The sequence below is a fragment of the Etheostoma spectabile genome, chromosome 11 (genome assembly GCF_008692095.1).
Source record: "Etheostoma spectabile isolate EspeVRDwgs_2016 chromosome 11, UIUC_Espe_1.0, whole genome shotgun sequence".
In the NCBI taxonomy this organism is placed as follows: Eukaryota; Metazoa; Chordata; class Actinopteri; order Perciformes; family Percidae; genus Etheostoma; species Etheostoma spectabile.
Genome location: NC_045743.1, coordinates 10,999,070 through 11,019,632, shown reverse-complemented (window position 1 = coordinate 11,019,632; position 20,563 = coordinate 10,999,070). Strand labels below are relative to the sequence as shown.

At 40.3% G+C, this 20,563-nt stretch overlaps 1 protein-coding gene and 1 long non-coding RNA gene across 5 annotated transcripts in view; one reads left to right on the top strand and one right to left on the bottom strand.

Moving 5' to 3' along the window:
- Nucleotides 1-20,563, top strand: part of LOC116697689 (protein FAM126B) — a 48,330-nt gene that overhangs the window by 16,175 nt on the left and 11,592 nt on the right. For all 4 annotated transcript variants that reach the window (XM_032529068.1, XM_032529066.1, XM_032529067.1 and 1 more), the window contains exons 2-9: nucleotides 1,220-1,308; nucleotides 7,291-7,372; nucleotides 9,805-9,906; nucleotides 11,042-11,221; nucleotides 13,171-13,251; nucleotides 15,446-15,561; nucleotides 18,771-18,866; nucleotides 19,575-19,691. In XM_032529068.1, coding sequence (XP_032384959.1) covers nucleotides 7,322-7,372; nucleotides 9,805-9,906; nucleotides 11,042-11,221; nucleotides 13,171-13,251; nucleotides 15,446-15,561; nucleotides 18,771-18,866; nucleotides 19,575-19,691 — 743 coding nt within the window. In that variant the 5' untranslated portion in view covers nucleotides 1,220-1,308; nucleotides 7,291-7,321. The remainder of the gene's footprint in view (nucleotides 1-1,219; nucleotides 1,309-7,290; nucleotides 7,373-9,804; nucleotides 9,907-11,041; nucleotides 11,222-13,170; nucleotides 13,252-15,445; nucleotides 15,562-18,770; nucleotides 18,867-19,574; nucleotides 19,692-20,563) is intronic.
- LOC116697712 (uncharacterized) lies at nucleotides 4,747-20,037 on the bottom strand. The gene is made up of 3 exons (XR_004334035.1): nucleotides 19,963-20,037; nucleotides 14,309-14,313; nucleotides 4,747-4,758 (listed from the first exon to the last, which is right to left on the bottom strand). It is a non-coding gene; the product is annotated as an uncharacterized LOC116697712 (long non-coding RNA).

The following is a 20,563-nucleotide window of genomic DNA, read 5'->3' as shown; positions in this document are numbered from 1 at the left end:
CTGGTAAACCTTGTGACCGACGCATAAACAACTGCCATCTGTTATGGAATTTTCCTCACATTACTCTGTCCTCTGTGACTGTCTACATCTAGAAACTAAGCTGCACGGTGCAGGGAACTCTTGACAGGCACATGATCAGACAGCGGTTTACGGAGCAGTAGATTGGCTTTGCTAAAAACACGGAGCGTTCTATGAACGTATTTGAACGAAATGAACGCATTTAAAATATTGCCAGTTTACGTAAATTTGATTGTGGGAAGCCAAAATCGTGATCGTGATTAATATTTGATTAATTGTGCAGCCCTATGGGTGTGGAGGCTCAAGATGCATTTTTAGCCGGCAAGGACAGCAAGTTGGCCAGCTGACTGTTGCTATGCAACAAAAAGAAACTTGAAAATGTACTCCTTGTGTCATGCCTAAAAATAACCTTCAAAAAAAGTATTTCATGGACAATTGCGTAGTTATCATGAAACAAAATGCACGCAGGAAGGCTTATTTGCATCACAGTAATGTTTTTTTATTTTTTTTTAAAGGAGACCTATTATGCTAATCCTTATTTTCTGTCATAACGACTATATAATGTTACAACATGTTGTATGTTCACATTAAACATGTTGGTAAATGTATTGTTTTTTTAAATCACTGTGGCTCAAAGTGAAGTCAATCTGTGCCAGATTTCTTTATGTTGTCATCTGCTTCACATGCGCTAATGCAGTGTTTATAGTCCACTGCTAACTGAATGTTGCTGCACGCTTACGCTACGGAAAGCTGTAATCTTGCTAGCTGATCTTGTTCATTTCTGATGTTGTAGTAACCATCTGTTGGTTTTCCAGTCTTTATGTTATTAGCTTCTTTGTACACTATCTTGAGCGATTCTCATTCATGGAGGTTATTTGCCGCCACACACGTTTTTTTGTTTCTTAACCAAACAAGATTCAATACAAAGTGTATTTGTAATTCCTTTCGAAGTCATCAATCTTTCCTTTGCAGAACAATCCATTGTTTGGGCTATACAACTTTTTGAAAAGAAAATGACTATCACAATTCTTGAAAGCCTAAGGTGATGTCATCAAATGCCTTGTTTTTTGACCAGCAGTCTAAAATTTCATCACATAGTATGTATTCAAGCTAAAGGCTATTGTTTTATACAGATGACCACTTTGCCTATTCTTCCAGTGGTAATCTGAGTGATGGATCATTTTTTCCCTTGGTGTTGCAGGTGACCCTCAGGGATAGACAGACAGATGTGTGACACCGTGGAGAATCATTTGCCTCTCCCAGTGGAGATCTGAGTTCTGGGACACTGAGGTAAGCACCGGGAGCGGGGGTTAACCAACATGCCTTTCAAACTGCCTCATATTTTGTATTTCATTGATGTTCATGATCACATGAATTGGGAAGTTCTTGAATTCATATTCTGCCTTGATGATATAAATGAATGCATACATTATTTCATCTGACTCATTAATGCAAATGAGATTTAAATATAAGCTGTTGACAATTCTTCCCCCAATGATCTCATTATTGGATGTTTTTTCATTAATGTTCCAGTTACAGATGTTTTCATCAAGGTTATGCACGTTTGTTTCCTGTAATTTAATGTTTTCACTTTGTCTTCTGAATGCAATTAAACCAAAAAAGCAACAAAAGAAAACACAATTAGCTCTCACATGGACAAATTTAAATTGTGACAGGGAATGAGTTCATCTTTTACCTGCCACTTTGACAGTCCCCTGTTTTATATACGTCATGAGAGCAATATAATCTGTGTTGTTTTTTTGTTTTTTGTGTGTGTGAATATTTGCCAATGCCTAAAGTCATGACTACAGTTCCCATGGTAACTGATAAGCCTGCCCTGCTAAAGGAGAATGTCACTCCAGTGGGTCTTTGACAGTTTGACAAGACAGAGGAAACAAATGAGTCAGCCCTTCATGAAAAGCTGAACAAGCTTACTAAATGGTGACTTTCACACTCAGATTTTAAGGAGTGAGATCACATAAAGGTTTGACTTCGAGATCCTCATCTGCTCTGAGCAGCCTACATGATCTGTCTGCCTCACCGCAAATCGGATATTTTGCCCCCCTAAGCCTGTTTTGTAACACTTTTCAGGCTTATCAGCACCGTTCAGACAGCCGTTCATCGTTTTATGTTGGATTTGTTTAAGTCAGTAACACACACTGGTTTGAAATACTTTAAACTGTTACAGGGTGCAAAAGGTAATCCAAGATAAACGTTTGACTTTCAATGAAGTGGAAATGGTATAAATTCAAAAAAAAAGAAGCCAGAAAACTAGTTTGCTTCTTAAAAACAATATTCACATTATAGCAGCTGAAATACAAACAGTTGTTTATTCATTTAGTGTAATATATAATATTAAAGAATTTAATTACAGTTTACTTAAAGTGATCATAGTAGGCTTATTTTCAGGTTCATAATTGTAATTTTCAAAAAACACCGTATTTTTGTTCTGCACGTTGCTGCAGCACCTCTTTTCACCCTGTGTGTCGAGCTCTCTGTTAAAGCTACAGAGTGAGGCATCGCAGTTCTGTTCCGTCTTTTAAGATTTTTTTTGGGGGCAGGGGGTGGGGGCTTTTCCCTTTTTTATTATAGTGGATAGACATGAAAGGGAGATGGGGGGTGACACGCAGCAAAGGGCCGCAGGTCGGATTCAAACCCGGGCTGCTGCAGGACTCAGCCAACACGGGGCGAATGCCCTTACTGGGTGAGCTAGAGGCCGCCCCTTCTGTTCCGTCTTTGTTGGGAGTCGCACACATGTGCAGTACATAGGTAAGGACTACTAGCCAGTCAGAAGCAGAGTATGAGGTCGTGCAACGCTAGCAGCTAGGCAAGCATTATAACGTGTCATAGAAGTAAAGGCTGGACTACAATAGAGCTGTTTGGAGCAGTTTGAAGTGTTTTCTGTTTGAGATGGTAAGTCCCTTTGGGATGGACTTTGGGCTTTTTCACTTAAACCTATAACGTACACACATACACACACATATATACAATAAAGGAAAGGAGAAAAAAAAGAATAATATGAGCACTTTAAATTTAACAACATTGTGTTTCGACATTACAATTATCAGTACAGGTGAAAGTGTACCTTTTTTATGCATTGAGTACAGTTCTGAATGTTGCATTTATTTATTTACCGATTTATTTATTGGTTAGTAGCAGTTATCTTCTGTTAGCAAAAGTAAGAAAGTTTACATATTTTCTACTTTGTATCATGTACTGTATGTTTTTTTGTACTTAATTAAATGAAATTACATTTGCCTAATGCAATTACATTGTATTTGGAGCTTTAATCTCTTTAGTGTGTATGTGTGAAATTGTACTTTTCAGGCCTTGAATACAGTTTTGATGGTAGTATTTCATTATTATTTATCAGTTACAACCAGACATTTTTTTCTGCCATGAAAAGTAAGAAAGTTTACATATACTGTCTTGCAGTATAAAAAAAAAAAACCTGTCAGAAACATAGATAATAAGAAATGTAAATACATCCAGAGAGGCCTTAGAGCTTGTGCAAATGATTTGGGTGTACCAAATAGGATATGTTTTAATGTTCTGGTTTACTGTGGGAGTGAGCATGAGTACCACGTGAACACAGTTTTACCTTGTGTGGGATTTACAAAAAGGAACAGCGTGTGCACATCTTATGACCAGGGGTTGTTAAATCTGACAAAGTCTTTGTATGCATATACACAATTTTGTGCGTTACTTTGAAACGCGAATATATTGAGTTAGTCCTAATCCCTAATCCTATCAACTCAAAACCCCAATGAGTCACAGTTTTTCTAAGGTCAAAGGTAGCAGGGCAGTCGCAGCTCAACAAAGATAACCTAACTTCTGTCTGAGAAACACGTTTTACAGAAGCGCCCTGTCCTTGAAATGATGGAGGTTATTGACAATGACTCACAGCATTTGCATTATCAAAAGATAAGACATGTTGAGGATGCATGTCATGTTAACTGTAAGCCCGTGTTTTCCAAAAGGCTTCAAAGAGACTTTGACTTAAATCAGGGGTTGTGGCTCATTTTGCCCGTTTAGTAGCGGTTAGTATAGCTCAGGTTTGGTTCTTTCTTCCTTTTTTAATATCTTGTTGACTTTTTCATCCAGTCAAAATTGATGATTATAGATTTTACTCAACACTATGGCATTTATTGCAGAGAGCAGGTAGTCATAATTATATTTGGTGCTCTTGGCTTTCTTAAATGCTAACAATGGTAGCTCAATCGTGACCGTCGTAAGTGATGGTTGTCAACTTGTGTGAAAGGATTTTGGTATTTATGGTAAGCTATACCCTAACGCTAAAATGTTGATAAGCATTGTTTGTCTGTCATTTTGGCAGCTAGGCACTCTGTGTCTCTAGCAATCGCCTACAGTCTATCCAAACTGTCACTGGAGTCTGTGACTGCTCCACCGATCGAGACACACACGTGCTGAGACACAGGCCTTTGTCATTGCTTGCCTTTTTGTTAGGTAATTAATGAGAATGTGTTTTCCATGAAATAAAGGCAAGGCAGCTTTATTTGTATAGCACATTTCAGAAACAGGGCAATTCAAAGTGCTTTGCACAAAATCAGTTTAAAAAGACAGTAAAAAAAAAACAAAACAGATAAAACACATGAATAAGCAGTTAAAAATAAAAACATTAAGACACATCAAACACAAGAATAAAAGTTACAGTGCAGCATAAGAAATTAAACATTAAAAAAATGTAATTTAAAGAAAGGCAGCATCAAAAAGAAAAGTCTTCAGCCTTGATTTAAAAGAACTGAGAGTAGCAGCGGATCTGCAGGTTTCTGGGAGTTTATTCCAGATATGAGGAGCATAGAAACTGAACGCTGCTTCACCCTGTTTAGTCTGACTCTGGGGACAGAAAGTAGACCTGTCCCAGATGACCTGAGAGGTCTGGGTGGTTCATAGTGTAGTAGTAGATCAGAAATGTATTTTGGTCCTAAACTGTTTAGTGATTTATAAACTAGCAAAAGTACTTTGAAATCAATTCTTTGAGACACAGGAAGCCAGTGTAAAGACTTCAGAACTGGAGTGATGTGATCCAGTCTCTTGGTCTTAGTGAGGACTCGAGCAGCAGCGTTCTGAATCAGCTGCAGCTGTCTGATTGATTTTTTAGGGAGACCTGTAAAGACCCCGTTACAGTAGTCAAGTCTACTGAAGATGAAAGCATGGAAAGGTTTTTCCAAATCCTGTTTACACATAAGTCCTTTAACCCTTGATACATTCTTAAAGTGATAGTAGGCTGACTTTGTAATTGTCTTAATGTGGCTGTTAAAATTCAGGTCAGAGTCCATGACCACACACAGATTTCTGGCTTTGTCTGATGTTTTTAAAATTGTTGTTTGAAGCTTAGCGGAAACTTTAAATCGTTCCTCTTTTTCTCCAAAAACAACCACCTCAGTTTTTCCTTCACTTAATTTCGGAAAGTTCTGGCACATCCAGCCGTTAATTTGTTCAATGCACTTAGTAAGTTTTTTGTATTGGACTATAGTCCCCTGGCGATAAGGTTATGTAAATGTGTGTGTCGTCCGCATAACTATGGTAACTTATTATGTTGTTTTCCATAATTTGAGCCAGTGGAAGCATGTAGATGTCAAACGCAGCACTGAGATCAAGTAATACTAAGACTGAAATCTTGCCACTATCTGTGTTAAGGTGGATGTCATTAAAGACTTTGACAAGAGCCGTCTCAGTGCTGTGGTTTGGTCGGAAACCCGACTGAAAGGTATCAAAACTGTTGTTTAGTGACAAGAAATAGTTGAGTTGTTGAAAAAACGCTTTTTTAATGATTTTACTTAAAAACGGAAGGTTTGATATTGGCCTATAGTTGCTCATTAGTGATGTGTCTAGATTGTTCTTTTTAATAGTGGCTTGATTACTGCAGTTTTCAGGGCCTGTGGAAAGATTCCTGAAAGAGGAGACGTGTTCACAATCTGTAGAAGATCAGAAGCCAAACAATTCGAGACATTTTTGAAAACACCCGTTGGTAGAATATCAAGGCAACAGGAGGAGGTTTTCAGATGTTGTGTAATGTCCTCCAGGTTTTTATGGTTGATCGTATGAAATTCCGTCATAATGGAACTAGTTTTGCTTGAACACCGTGACAACACACATCTTGGACTTGATATGGAGGCACTGACTGTTTGTCTAATCTTCTGAATTTTGTCTGTGAAGAAGGGGCAAACTCATTGCAGGCCTTGGTAGATAATTATTAAGTCTAAAGGAGAAATGACATTTTATTTTGGGCAGTTTGCTGACATTAATTTTAGCTGCTGGATACACAGAGCAAGACCAGGGATAACCGTGTGCCTGTAGCTTGAGATCAGAATATGTATGAAGAGACTAGAAAAGGACTGTCTTTTCTTTTCTCTTCTCATCTCTCTTGAACATTTTATTTTCCCATCCTGTATATATTTAAATATTTGTTCTTATTTTATTCCTATTATTATTATTTCATGTATGTATATTTTTTCCTAATATCTCATTTATATTTATATTCTGTGTTGTGTGACTAATGTACGTGTGCTGCTGTAACACCATAATTTCCCATTTTTTTGGGATCAATAAATATCTATCTATATCTATCTATCTATCTCTCTCTCTCTATCTCTCTCTCTCCCTTAGTGTGCTCTTCAGTTATTCACAGTGACAGGAGAGGTTACTTAGGTGGCTCACTATGTAACAGTACGGTCAGCATTATAGTTAGTTCCACACGTGTTTTAACATGTTGTATCCAATTAACTACAATTACTGTTGGCCACTTTCCAGTTTTCAAGATTACTAATTACTTTTGTCCAAGCAGGAAATGTCTTTTATTTATTTAAACTTGCAAGACTTTAAACGGGCAATCCATTTCAGTAAACATTTTCCCATTGTAATGCAGTTGTAATACACAGAGGCTAGTTTGAAAAAAAGTCTCTGTAAGACAGGTAATTTGCACACAGTACTGAACTCAACTGAAGAGAGAACCAATGGCTGGCTTTGGTAAATGGTTGGCAGTAATCTGTAGTACATGCAATTTGAAAATGGCGAATGGGCACAAACATGAAAAAAGCCCTTGTGTTGCCCCTCATCATGTTGTTGTAAGCAAATGTGTTCTGAGGAAGTACTCACTGTTCTCATTTTCTTCCTCTAACTAACTGTTTGCTTTGCTTCTCTTCCACTCTGTCCGCACCCATATCTCCTCCTCTCTCACAATATCTGTTTGCCTTTTCTGTCACTATATCTCCATCTTCCCTCTCTCCCCTTCTTTTCTCTGTTCACCAGGCAACTGCGGGGGGGTGGGTCTCTGAGGAAGATGCTGGGTTCAGAGCGTGGTGTTGTTGAAGAATGGCTCTCAGAATTCAAGGTAAAAGGACTTTTTTTTTTTCTCCTCTGTTGTCCATCATGACTGTCATGTCAGTGAAATGTTCTCCTGGTGGTCATCTATATTTTTTCTCCAGAGAAACTTCCCACTGTTGGTGTAACAACTGTGATGAAAGAGTGTTGAGCATGCAAGTGTGGGCATGTCACCTCTCCAATTTCCAACAGACTTAAGTCTGTTGGAATTGTGAGTGAATGCAGTGAGCACATACTCCATGTGTGCTTTAGATACATGTATGCACCCAGAATAGCTGGATCTGATGAATTTTATTTAAACATGAGGAAGAGATGCACTCTGACTGACGCAGACCTAACCTCCAGTTCACGCCGAACTCGTGACCAGCTCTTTTCTTCACTGCGCTATCTTTACTCACCGGGTCTATTTTTGACGGACTTGCTTTTTTTTTTTTTTTTTTTTTTAATAAAAAAATAGTCACTTATGAATGGTCTGATAATACTTGTAAATTGACAATTATTTAACATTTGATAATATATATCTAATGTATTATTGACACTGCTTTTCTTTTACTGTAACTGTAAGATCTCTGTCTGAGATCTGGGAAGAGCAAATAGAAGACATGCCCAAAAAAAGAAGGAATTTATGTGCAATGCAGAGGAGAGCACAAAATTGTGAAAGAGAGAACAGGGGGAGTTATGATGAATAGTGAGGGAAATGGATTGGTATGACTCATTTTGTGAGTTGTTGCAGACCGGGCACATTGTGTTCTGTCCTCAAAATGACCATACTTAGGCCGTGATGAGAGGATATCTCTGCCTTCTGTCATCTGCAGCTTCTTGACCATTTAAAGAATTTCACTGTAAGATATTCTGAGCCTGTCAGATATCATAACATTAAGTTCCATCAAGGAGTTATTTTGTGATTCTTTCCTGCCTCCCTGACTGAATTGCCCAGTTAATGATTTCATGTAGCACTCCCTACAAGAATAGGCCTTTTTGGAATGTTACAATAGGAAAAAACACATAGTGTAAGTAATTCTACTTAGCTGCTTCAGTTTCAGGCTCCTGGTATTGTGCATGCTGGCTTACTGTCACATTGTCATGGCGTACTGGGACACTTGAAAAAAGCAGAGCCATTGTTAATGTGATTAGGATCACCTGTGATCTTTGTGCTGTGAAAGTTATATCAGTGTGAATTTGTGCCATTTAGGTGTGGGTCGTACATCTAGGTGGAGAGAGTGATAACGTTGCATGAGGTTTTAAACCAACTTGCAATAGACCAAAAAGATGGTCTACTCGGGGAGCTGCTGGTGGAAACATTGGTGTATCTACCTCTTCTATGACTGTTGACCACCCACAAGCGTGTTTTCAATCACGCTGGCTGATTAGATCTTTCATCAGGTTAAATTTGGGGGGGAAATTCTACAAAAATTATGCGTTGACAGCATGTACACTTTTCTGCCAACAACCTAGAGCTCTGGCTGTTAAATTGATGTGGCCCTACACCTGTCAGTGATGATTAGTACATTAAATGTCCATCATCTCAATTTACTGCTCCCTATTAAGTAAACTACTGAGTGTTTATTGTATAGGGAGAGGTGAATGACACAAAGAACGTTGATTCTCAGCATGTGGCTGTTGCCACAGCCAGAAGGAAAATTTTGGTTTCAAAAGAAGCTGGAGGCAGCAAAAAAACAACGTGGCAAATCTATTTAAAAATGGCTGGTAATTAGTGACGATTCTCTCCGATCAATCAGTAATCGGCAGGTTTTCACGTCACCTTTTGGTGTTGCCTCAGCTCGCTTGGGAACTCAACTGAGGTAATACTACAAAAAGTAGTCGAGTCGAGTTGGTACAATGTAATGGAAAGTGCTGTTTCCCATGTAAATATTAGTAACAATGATGCAGAGGCCTTATGTGTCTTATTTAATTTTGTATAAAATATGGACGTAGTCTCCGTCACATCACCTGAATGTCTGAAAAACCCGAAATTAAACTCAAAGTGGGCAGTTCCCGTGGCTCCGCCTGTCACCATCTTGTCAGGGCCTGATGTCGTCCAATCCAAAAATGGGCAAGGATGTGGAGCATGGATAGAGCTGAAGGCAAGCTAAATGAATCCTACAGTCTATGCTCTCCTCCTGTGACGGCAGCCCACCTGTCACTTATTCATAAAGAACTTTAAGCCTGAATATAATTAAACGTCATACGTATACCTATTGTCATGAAAGGAGAAATAGCCGAGACCAAAACCGTTTTTGTTTTGTTTTGTTTTTTACCAGGCTGTAAACATGTTTCATTCTGCTGTAAGTTGGGCATTTTAACCAGATACTAAACTGACTATAAGCTTCATTTTTCAGCACCGGAGGTTGCCGCTTGTTTATACCACTATTTTTAACAAATTCTTAAAAACTAAATTGTGTGCAATTGCTCAGCAACAACCTTTGTCTCTCCTTGCTCCAGTCCTTACCAGAAACCCACATCCCCAACTACGCAGGCAGCCTTCATCTGAAGAAGTCCCTGGTGCAAGCACTCTACAGAGTCATCCAGGACCCCAACAATGAGGTGAGAGGGCACCGAGGGTGCACACTTAGAGAGAGTCCCATATATAGCTGTTTTTAGCTCTGTGTTCTCATATGATGTAGTCTCAGTTGGCAGTGAGCAATAACTTGACAAACAAGTGTGTCTGTGAGTTACACATGCACACTAAAACAGAATACCTTGGAGAATTTGATGGACGGAACACAGTGTGTTCTCCACACACACACACACACACACACACACACACACACACACACACACACACTCTGTTTACAAATTTAAATTTGTGAACAGCTGTATTAAAATGTATTAGGTGTGCTGCAACACAAAAGCACCTCACTGTTTCTTTAATGTCTCCTATACCAGCATGGCCAAACCAGTATTTTTCTCTAAAAGACCTAATGAGACAATTTCTGAGCAAAGGCCTGAGGCACTCAATGAGACAAATCCCCCCCCCCCCCCCCACCCTTTAAATCGTCAAATTTTGGTGTCAAGCAAGCAGGGATCTAAATTCCATTAGTGTTGTCAATCTGGCGGCACAATCCCATTAATGGTCAGACAAGTGATCAGGAGAGTGTGTGTGATGGGTTTGAAAGTGCGCTTGACTGTTGCATGTTTTCTTTGCTGATGACATTAAGGGCCTTGCCAAGTTCATTAATGAGTTGCCCTCTATTTCAGGGTCAGCCACAGTCCAACACACACACACGTACAGTAGTGCTGTGTAGGCACTGCCTTCACCGACCCCTGAACAGTATAAACACATTGGCTCAGCTGGCTCCCCTGAGAATACATCTGACCAGACTTTCATTGTAGTGATTTAACCCCTCTGCTCCTACACACCTCCCACTCTTGATCCACAGCAAAACTTTCCCTCCATCTGTCCATCTATATCTGTGGTATAGTTAGAATAAGATTCATTCATGTTTAGATTTGAAATAGGAGGTTGGAATTAAAGATACTTTCTGAATGTATTTCTGATGGCTATCATCGAGGTTTTAGCTGATAATATCTCCTCCTCCATCTTGACCTTACTTATTTGGGGATTTTTCTGTCACCACAGACATACGTTGTTTCTTCACTAGGCTCTCAGACTTTTTTCTTATTTGCATGTACTTGTATGCAATTGCATTAACTTGTGCCTGCACCCATTGCAATCCAGCTGCTGGAGCCTGTGTGCCACCAACTCTTCGAGCTGTATCGTAGCTCTGATGACCGCCTGCGCCGCTTCACCCTGCAGTTCCTGCCTGAGCTGGTGTGGGTATATCTGCGCATCACAGCCAGCAGGGATCGCCAGAGCAACGGATGCATTGAGGCCCTCCTCCTGGGCATCTATAACCTGGTTGGTTTTGTAGTGGGATGTGAGGGGGTACATGCAAGACCTTGCACACTATATACATTTGAGGCAATGAATTCTTAACATGCTAGCTGTGAGATAATCTTGTGAGCCATTTTGCATTCACTATTCAAGGTATATTTATGGTTACAAAGAGGAATGAAAAATAGCAAATTGGCTGCAGAGAAGGAGCTAAAATGAAACCGAGCATCAGTAAAAAGAATGAAGAAACTTATATTGTTTTAACTGTCCTGCACACACACAATCAACTGGATTTTTGTGTGCAGGTGTGACTGCAATGGACATCTAGGTGAAGTGTCCCTTTATAGAAACTCTTGAGTCCCTACAGCTTTAGAGAATGTTGCCCTGTAAGAGACCCTGACAGAGAATAACACCATTGTTATCACCATCATTATGCTCATGGCCAACAGGGATGACACTAGTCTCCAAATTCCTTCTGTTGAACTCTTTAAACGCATGATGCAATAATTGGTGTGGTGTTATTCATTGCCACATTGCTGTCGGTTGAAAGAGAAGGCCTTAACTATGTTCAGAACTCATCCACTTGTACATTATTCATTAGCAGCCCCAATATCATACTTTCAGAACATCCTAATAACTGCTTTACTGATCAATATGGCAGATATATTTTTAGAGTAATACTGTACTTTTCCTTGAAACATATCTGATGACATTAAAGGCAATCTACAGGAAAAGTCCCTAGTTAATGGATAGACCCAGGATAGATTGCATCATCAGGAAACACCCTTGGGGAAATGGGTTAAGAGCTGGAAATATCAATAGAAAGAGCTCCATGTCAGCCAGCACTAACGGTATATCCATGCATAATTTATACCTCTGTGTCTATACCACTACACACACACATGCACACGCACACAACCACACACCATACATGCTCATAGACCTCTCTTATGGTCATTGAGCTCTGATAAACAGGTTTGCTCTCAGCAGATATTCAGAGATCTACTTCTAGCCAGTGAAGGACAGGACAATGCCCGAACAGACAAGGAGCTTGGGAGATAAAAGGGATAAAGCCTTTTTGGTTCCACATTCCAAATCCCAGATTATGGATGCTTGGACCAATGGATGGATGAACTGGTGGTATTGTTCCTTTGTGTTCATTTAAAATAAACATTTAAAAATCTATATTTAGAAAAGGGTTTAGTAAGTAAGTTAAACTTAAGGGATTTGCCTTGGTGGTTGGTGTGCACACAAACAAATAAACAAACATATTAAACATTAATATGAAATAAGTAATGAATAATAAACCACATCTACCATAGATTATAAAGATCAAACCAAGGATACATTCAAAGAAAACAAGATTATTTCTATCTCTCATTCAGTTAATGCTCACTATGCAAACATGGAGTAAAAAAACAAACAATTGCTTTGATAACTCTTAAACACACTTGAATCCTCCTCAGCTAAACATAATTGGTTTACAGCAAAAAACAAGTGCTTTCTGGCAAATGAAGAATGCTCAACTCAATATCTCTATGAAGTACTTCATTATCGATTTGACTGCGGTTGCAACTAGCAGACATAATCGGGCATAGCTTTTAAAAATGGCATCATTTTCAGGGACGCATTCATCTTTGTGTGATGTATCATAGTGTGAACAGAGTTTCCCTTCGGGGATCAATAAAGTATTTCTGATTCTGAAATTGGAAAAGAGTGGGGAGGGTGCTGGCAGTGATATTTAATCTCAAGAGTCAATAACACGTCCCAGCATGATGGACAGTGGATCACTGGACCATCGTACAGCAGTTCTTAACCGTATGCTGTAAATGCTTTTCCCCAGTCCAGAGAGAAGGGCTAAACTGGGTTAGGGTTATGTAGGTAGAATTCTGAATGCAAATCGGACATCTACTAACTCTCACTGTAAATGACACAGCCTTTCTGTCTGTTCCTCTCTCTCTTTGGTTTTGCAGGAGATCGTGGACAAAGACGGCAACAGCAAGCTCCTCTCCTTCACAATCCCATCTCTGTCCAAGCCATCGATATATCATGAGGTGGGGCTCCTGTTTGTACTATCAATCAATATTTTGAAGGTGTTTTTTTAATTCCACACCTCTCTTCTCAGTGTACTCTACTATTTACTTTTCTATTCCTGCCTTTTTCATCTTTCGCCCTCTCTTTTGCTGCTTCAGTCTTTTTCTCTCTCTTTGCCTCCTTCCCACTGACTATTGGAACGTTATAGAGACTTATTTCAGTGGCTGTTTGGAAGATGACACCTCCTTAATGGTTGGAGGTCTATTTTCATTAACCTCCCCTCCAGGGCTTATCCATCTGTGTGTTTTAAGGTGTCTGAATGTGTCTGACATCAGAACTGGGGGCTCTTTTCACACAGTTACCTCTGTCACTCTTTGTGTGAACGCTTCACTATGAATGTCTGAGGAAAGATTGTCCGACTCAGTGTGCTTTTCACCCTGTCTTAGAGTGTTGCCATTTTGTTTTGAACATTCTAACACCTGATGTCTCTCTCTCTGCCAGAGACTCTAATTTTGAAAACATGTAGCATAAAAAGTTTGGGTTGGCCGTCAAGGACTAGACAGGAATAAATCAATAACCGTTTGTATTTTATACTCAAACTTTTCTGATTCTGAATATTTAAAAAAATTAAAAAGGAGATGTCTTTTAACTTTGGTTTTCAGTCCTCTTTTATTTAGTTTTAGTCACTCACTCTGTCCTGGTTTGTGCAATGCCTCCAACTTTCTGACCTGACTGCTAAAACAGGGCACAGTATTGACTATTGTGTTGAGCTGGAAGTCAGTAGTCAACATTTTCTCGGGGTTGAAAGAAGCAGTGTGTCTTGTAGTCCAGCTTTTTTTCCTGCTACTCAAAGCAGGGCAAAATGTGTACCGGGTATTTTCATACAGTATGATGGCACTCAGTGGGTGCTAGTGTGAGTGTTGATGAGACTACAGCGTGTGCTGAGGGTGATTTATCGCTGTAATTGCAAGCTTAAGAAGCTCTTCCCTCCATGCTGTGAGAATGAAGAAAGCATGGCGGCGGGGTGGGGGGGGGGTTCGTGTGTGAGTTAATAACAACAAGCTTCCTAGGCTGTACTACGGCTCCACACATCACAGGCCTTCAGCATTTACATACACTCTAGTCTCTCTTTTAATCCATCCTCCCATGCTTCTCTGCTCAGGATCGCCCAAGATACTTAGGACAGAATATCAATTAAATTTCGGAGTGACTTTTACTCAGCTCGCCATCTGAATAAAGTGGCCTTGTGACATATTCTCAGTTGGACATAAATCACTTTTTCAGTCACTACCTGAGCCACTTCCTTTTTCTATTTTACCAATGAAAGAAAGCGAAGATTTAACATTATTTTGCTTATTGCCATGCCAATCATATTTGCTAGGAATGTGACAAAAGGTACAAGGACAGTCAACTCTAAATACCATTTGCCAATAATTATAAAATATAATTACAAATCAAAAAGATCTACAGAAGCAGAAGGTGGCAGGATTTACAATAAAACAGGAAATTGTTTAGCAGAGGTAGTAAACCATCTCATGATCTATTTAGTCAGTAGATGACGGCCTAAACGAGTGCCTAACTCATTAAAGGTATCTCATGTGGTATGTAAAATAGCGCCCTGACATGTTCCTTGCCAAAGGTTAATGTTTTGTATTAGTAAATTACCTTTTATCATGTTAGGTAAGGTGGCTCACTTCTACTATAAACACTGCAGTAAACCCTGACCTGTCAATTTATGTGTACAGACGCCTTTGATGAAAGTGGAGAGACTTAAATAGAAGCATGGATTAAGTAGTTAAAAGAAGGTAGGGCAGAACGTATGAGCCTAGTGTTGCATGAAGGACTTTGTAGCAGATACAGGGAAAATTGCAACACATATCCTCTAGTGGAAAAGTTCTACATTCATTGACTAAAATTGGAGATGCAAAATCCCAAATTTGTAAACTGATAACTAAAATAAAAGAGGTGATGTCGGTTAATCCAGTCAGAGGTGAGAGTTTGGCAGAAGTTCAGTTGTAAAATCTGACCACTATGGCAGCAGGTTTCCATCTGAGCACAGCCTGGTTTGTCAATCAACGCTTGAAGGGCAAAGCAGCTTGTGTACGCCCTATTACAATCACAACATCATCACTGCCAATTTACTAGTATGTTGTAAGATCCATCGTAGTGGGCAAATGTTCAATTAACTCTGTCTGTCTGTGTGTGTGTGCGTAGCCTTCTAGCCTGGGGTCCATGGCCCTGACAGAGGGGGCCCTCTGTCAACATGATCTGATCAGGGTGGTGTACAGCGGCCTCCACCCACAGAGAGAGACCTTCACAGCTCAGAACAGGTACCTCTTCAACTCCACCAGCTGTTAACAGAGAGGGAATAATCTGAGACGCAGCAACGTCACAAAAGAGATTCAATTGCAGCAATTTAGAGACATTGTGCCAAGTCTACCAGACTGAATGACTTACCAGCAGGTAAAACCTTTTGTTGCATTTTGGATACAGAAGTGGCAGAACTGTAGGCCGTTTAGCCTCAGTGAACACAGGTGACACCTCCAGACTGTCATCATTCTCTTGTATTTATTTATGTTATGTTTCTTTCAACTCACATCCTTCCCCATAAGAAAAATACCTTTTAAGATGATCAGAGCAGAACCCTTGACTCTAATGGCGGTTTTCCACTGCGTGGTATCTACTCGACTCGCCACGGCTCTACTCGCTTTTTTTGGTTTTCCATTACAAAAAAAAGTCCCTGGGACCTGCTACCAGGTACTTTTTTTAGTACTACCTCAGTCGAGGTTCCAAGCGAGCCGAGGCGATACCATAAGGTGACGTGGTTACCTGCAGACTGCTGGTTGGTCGGAGAGAATCGTCACTTATGACCGCATTGTTAGCAAACAAGAGTGCTGAGTGTGTGTCCAGAACAAACGGGACATTTAAAACAAATCTAGCCCGACACCGACAGATTATCCACTCTCTGCACTATTCTCACTTTTCAACTGTTCGGGCTACTAGCGGCTTCATGTCGTTTCCAATATTGCACACTGTTACTTTAAAAAACAAGACAATATATATAACAAAAGTTTTTATTTAGCTTTTCAAAGTAGCGCATCAAACCCTCCCAAACATCCCGGTCTTCTTCCTCTGCACCCTGTGACAGTGTCCCCCCTGGCTCTGCTGTCCCAGATGCATCCCAGTCGTTGTCATAAGACTGTCCGTGACTCTCATACAGATTATACGAAGCCCAGTAGTCAGAACCAGAGGTTTCACCGGTCGGACATCGCCCACCAGACGTTCTGCGGCGGCGATTTTACAAAGCGTGAATGCTCTAAAACACAAACAGTCCGCATCAGTCATGTTGGTGTGTAATCATGGTTGTTCATGTACTTTATAGCGTATAGTAAATACTGACTGCGACGCTGAACACATGCAAATGTTAGCTAACGTTACCAGGAAACTTAACTTACCCTGTTGTGTCGGCGAACAACCGTCATGTCGACGTCTGAACTCCGTCAGAATTCCCAAACTCCCGTTTTTTTAGCGGTGATTTTTGTTGCTTCCTTCAGCTTCTTTTGAAACAAAACATTTCTTCTGGCTGTGGCGAGTAGCCGACGTGCTGTTGTGAGTCGCGCTGAAAATTACGTCATCACGCGTTGCTATAGTGACCAGCCACGCTCAGGCTTTACGCAATCTGCAATGGAAAACGAACATAGAATGGGCCGAGCCGTGCCGAGCCAAGCCGAGGCGAGCCGTTACCAGCAGTGGAAAAACGCCATAAATCAGCCTCCTCTGGCCAGACTCAGCAGGCCTGAAAGCTTTTTTGGCTCTCCCAATTTCTCTGCTGCTGTGGATGAATAATAATTTTAGCATAGTAATGAAGCGTGGTGGAGTCTTGCCAGAAAATGGTCTGCTGTATGTTGCATTGTGCCATGTGCAGAGACAAAACACAATCGGCTCTGATACTTCAGATGTGTAAGAAAAGCACAGATAACACTGGTCATCCTGCACAATGACCAGAGCAGCATGGCCCTCAGTGTGAACATAGAGCGTCATAAAAATGGTGAATGGTTTCAGCAGGGCCATGCCTCATAGATTATATGGAAACCCATTTGTGTGCCTGGGCCTGAGATAGCATTTATGAGAAGAAAGCCCAAAACTCCTGAGAGGTGCCTGCTCAGTCCGACTGATATACAACCAGGCCATTTACCTCCCCCTGCGCACAGAGTCAATTATGGCCCTTACTCTCTAGGTCTCCTCCTCCTCAGAAGTACACATGCACCAAATAGAGAAATGCAATATTGATATTTTCACAGATAGCTGATTTTGTTTTGCTATCACTTCAATACCATCATTTACCCTTTCACTATACCAGTGTTCTCTATGATGCCATACAAACCCTGCTTCGGTCCCAATTGATCTTTACACAAGTTACTGTTGTTGAGTATCTGCAGTCCGTCAAAGGTGTCGAGGTGATAACAAATCACTTCAACTCAAATGTCATATTTAGTTTGGCTTCACAATTTTAAACATCTGTTATTGCAGTTCTGCTACAGCAGGTAGTGTCTTGACAGCTCTATGCAATTTGTGAAAATGAGACTTGAGCTTGTAATTCACATTACATTTAAACAGGCCGATTATTAGTTTTAAAAAGGCATACTTTTTATTTACTGTTGAATCATATGTCATGTCAGTTATAATTCTGATGTCAATTCCACTACTAATTACTGCCTTATTGGCAAATATTATACCTGTAGAGTCTTTTATCAACTTGCTTGGACGTGGGTTCTGCGTGCCAATAACAAAAGTCCACAATCTGTCTGTCTAAAGGTGTTGTGACCCATTTATTTTCCTGACGGCCTGCTCACCGTTTCACAAGCAATACCGTGCATTTCATTTCTGCTTTAGTTCTATTCAATTTCTTTTGCATACAAATCCAACCATGACATGCAGACCTGTCACCGTGAAAAGCTGCTTTCCTTTTTCCACACACACCTGTGTGCCTGTGGCTGATTACCTTTATGCTTCCCCAAAAGCTATGCTCCACCCAGTGCTCAAACATAAAGCTGCAGATGAATTAGCATAATCAACCTGCTATATAAAACAAAACAAAGTAATGTAATGGCTCTAACAATACCAATAAGCTATAGTCTGACACACTGCATTCGCCCTGATTCTACACAACTGACACGGTGTGTGTTGAGAGATTAAGGGTGATTAGTGCAGTATAATAGGCTGTGCATCTACGTACGTACAGTAGTTCACAGTGAACAACACAGTTTGGGCAAGCAGTTTGCTTAACAGACTATTTTACAGTTCAGAGTTCATAAATTGCTTGAGCAACTCTAAATAATTGTCTACAGCAAAGGTGTCACAGGAATTAGTGGGTAGGATGTTAAACAAAAATGGACAAGTTTAGGTTTATCTAAAATCAGATTATCAGTTTTTACATTTTTATAAGATATCATTCTTGATGTTTGCGCAATAAATTAGTTAATTAGAACCTAATGAGAGTCTGTATTAATATGTTTGATTTATTGTTTTCTGGTTGCAGGTTTGAAGTGCTGTGTTTCCTCATGCTCTGCTACAACTCTGCCGTGGTGTACATGCCCCTATCTTCCTATCAGTCAGTATGCAGAATGAGCTCACGGTGAGGAAAACACATGTGAAAAGCATGCCTTTTTTGTGTCATTTATCACCCACAGCCGTGTCCTTTTTGTACCCAGTTAGTGACCACCCTCGCCTCTTTTACCATTACTTTACTGAATCTAGCACTAAATCACCACCTTTAGCATGTAGCTATACACTGACCTCGATAGGATTTGATACCATAATACCATTTGTTAGGGCTTTGTTGTCTGTGATTGGCCAAATGAAAGCATCCCTTTTGGATACCTGTCTGAGTTTGGAGAAAGAATCAATGTGGAATTCACGGTATGAGGTTCTATAGTGGAGCCGCCGGCCGCTGATTGTCCCACCGCAGCACACAGACGGTTCATGATATGAAGGCTTCCCTACTGTGAGGGAGCAGACAGACAACGCCTGGAGCAAGTTTGGTCTAGACATACGGCAAACTGTGACTGTGAGGATTTCAGAGTACAATGCTCACGAGAACAATGCTCACTGTTTGAATTTGGCCTCTGTGTAGAACACCCCTTTGTCTAACTTTGCCTGACCTCTAAAAGTAGTTAAGATTTGCTCCCCTTGCTCACTGTTTGATGTGTTTGCACTTTCTGTGGAGTTTACTGGGGAAGTGACTGATTTAGTTCTTCTCACCCATGCTCATATGATCTATGCTACCTCCCTTTGCAGTATGACTTTACTCACCTTACTTTCGTGATGTGTGTTCCCTCTTCAGGCTGTGCGTATGTGGCTTCCCCCGGCAGCAGGAGAAGCTTTGGAGGGAACCTTGCAACCGTGTGCTGTTGGACCCCGAGTTCATGGTGCAGATGCTGACTGCAGTTTATCACGCCATGTACGTACCTTTTTATAGCTGCTATAAAGAGTTGCTTATCCACACATCCAGCAGTGATGGAGCAACATTATAGTTCATGTGGAGTTGCTTGGTGGCCACCTGGTGAATACAAGCTCAATATTCACTCTCTCTTGTTAGCTCTGTTTTTGGTCTAACAACTGTTGCCGGGAATATATGTCTCTGCTGAATCTTCCACTACGTTCACCAGCTAGGCACTCTGTGTCCTTCTGATGTTTGGTACTAAACAGCTACTGTACAAAAAAAAACGGACAGCCTAACAATGAGCTGAAACTCTCTATGAATCTCTGTAAAAGTGAGGGGAGCTGCAGATTCAGGTTATAATTCTAGCGACCTTTTTCAAATTGTCACATTGTTGTCACATCGTCATTTGATACATTGTTATTAAAAATCATACAAATTATACCAGCTGCTTTAAGTGGCTTTCATCCATGGCCTTTCACATCACCATTTTTTATTGGAAGATTATTGAAGACACTAACAGGTAATTGGTAGAAAGATAATCTTGTGTTGGTTGCTCACCTTAACAGATATCATGCACATGAGGTCCTTCATGAGCTACTGTACATACAGTGCCTTGCGAAAGTATTCGGCCCCCTTGAACTTTTCAACCTTTTGACACATTTCAGGCTTCAAACATAAAGATATAAAAAATTTATTTTTTGTGAAGAATCCCCAACAAGTGGGACACAATTGTGAAGTGGAACGAAATCTATTGGATATTTTAAACTTTTTTAGCAAATAAAAAGTGAAAAGTGGTGCCTGCAAAATTATCCGGCCCCCTTGCGTTAATACTTTGTAGAGCCACCTTTTGCTGCGATTACAGCTGCAAGTCGCTTGGGGTATGTCTCTAT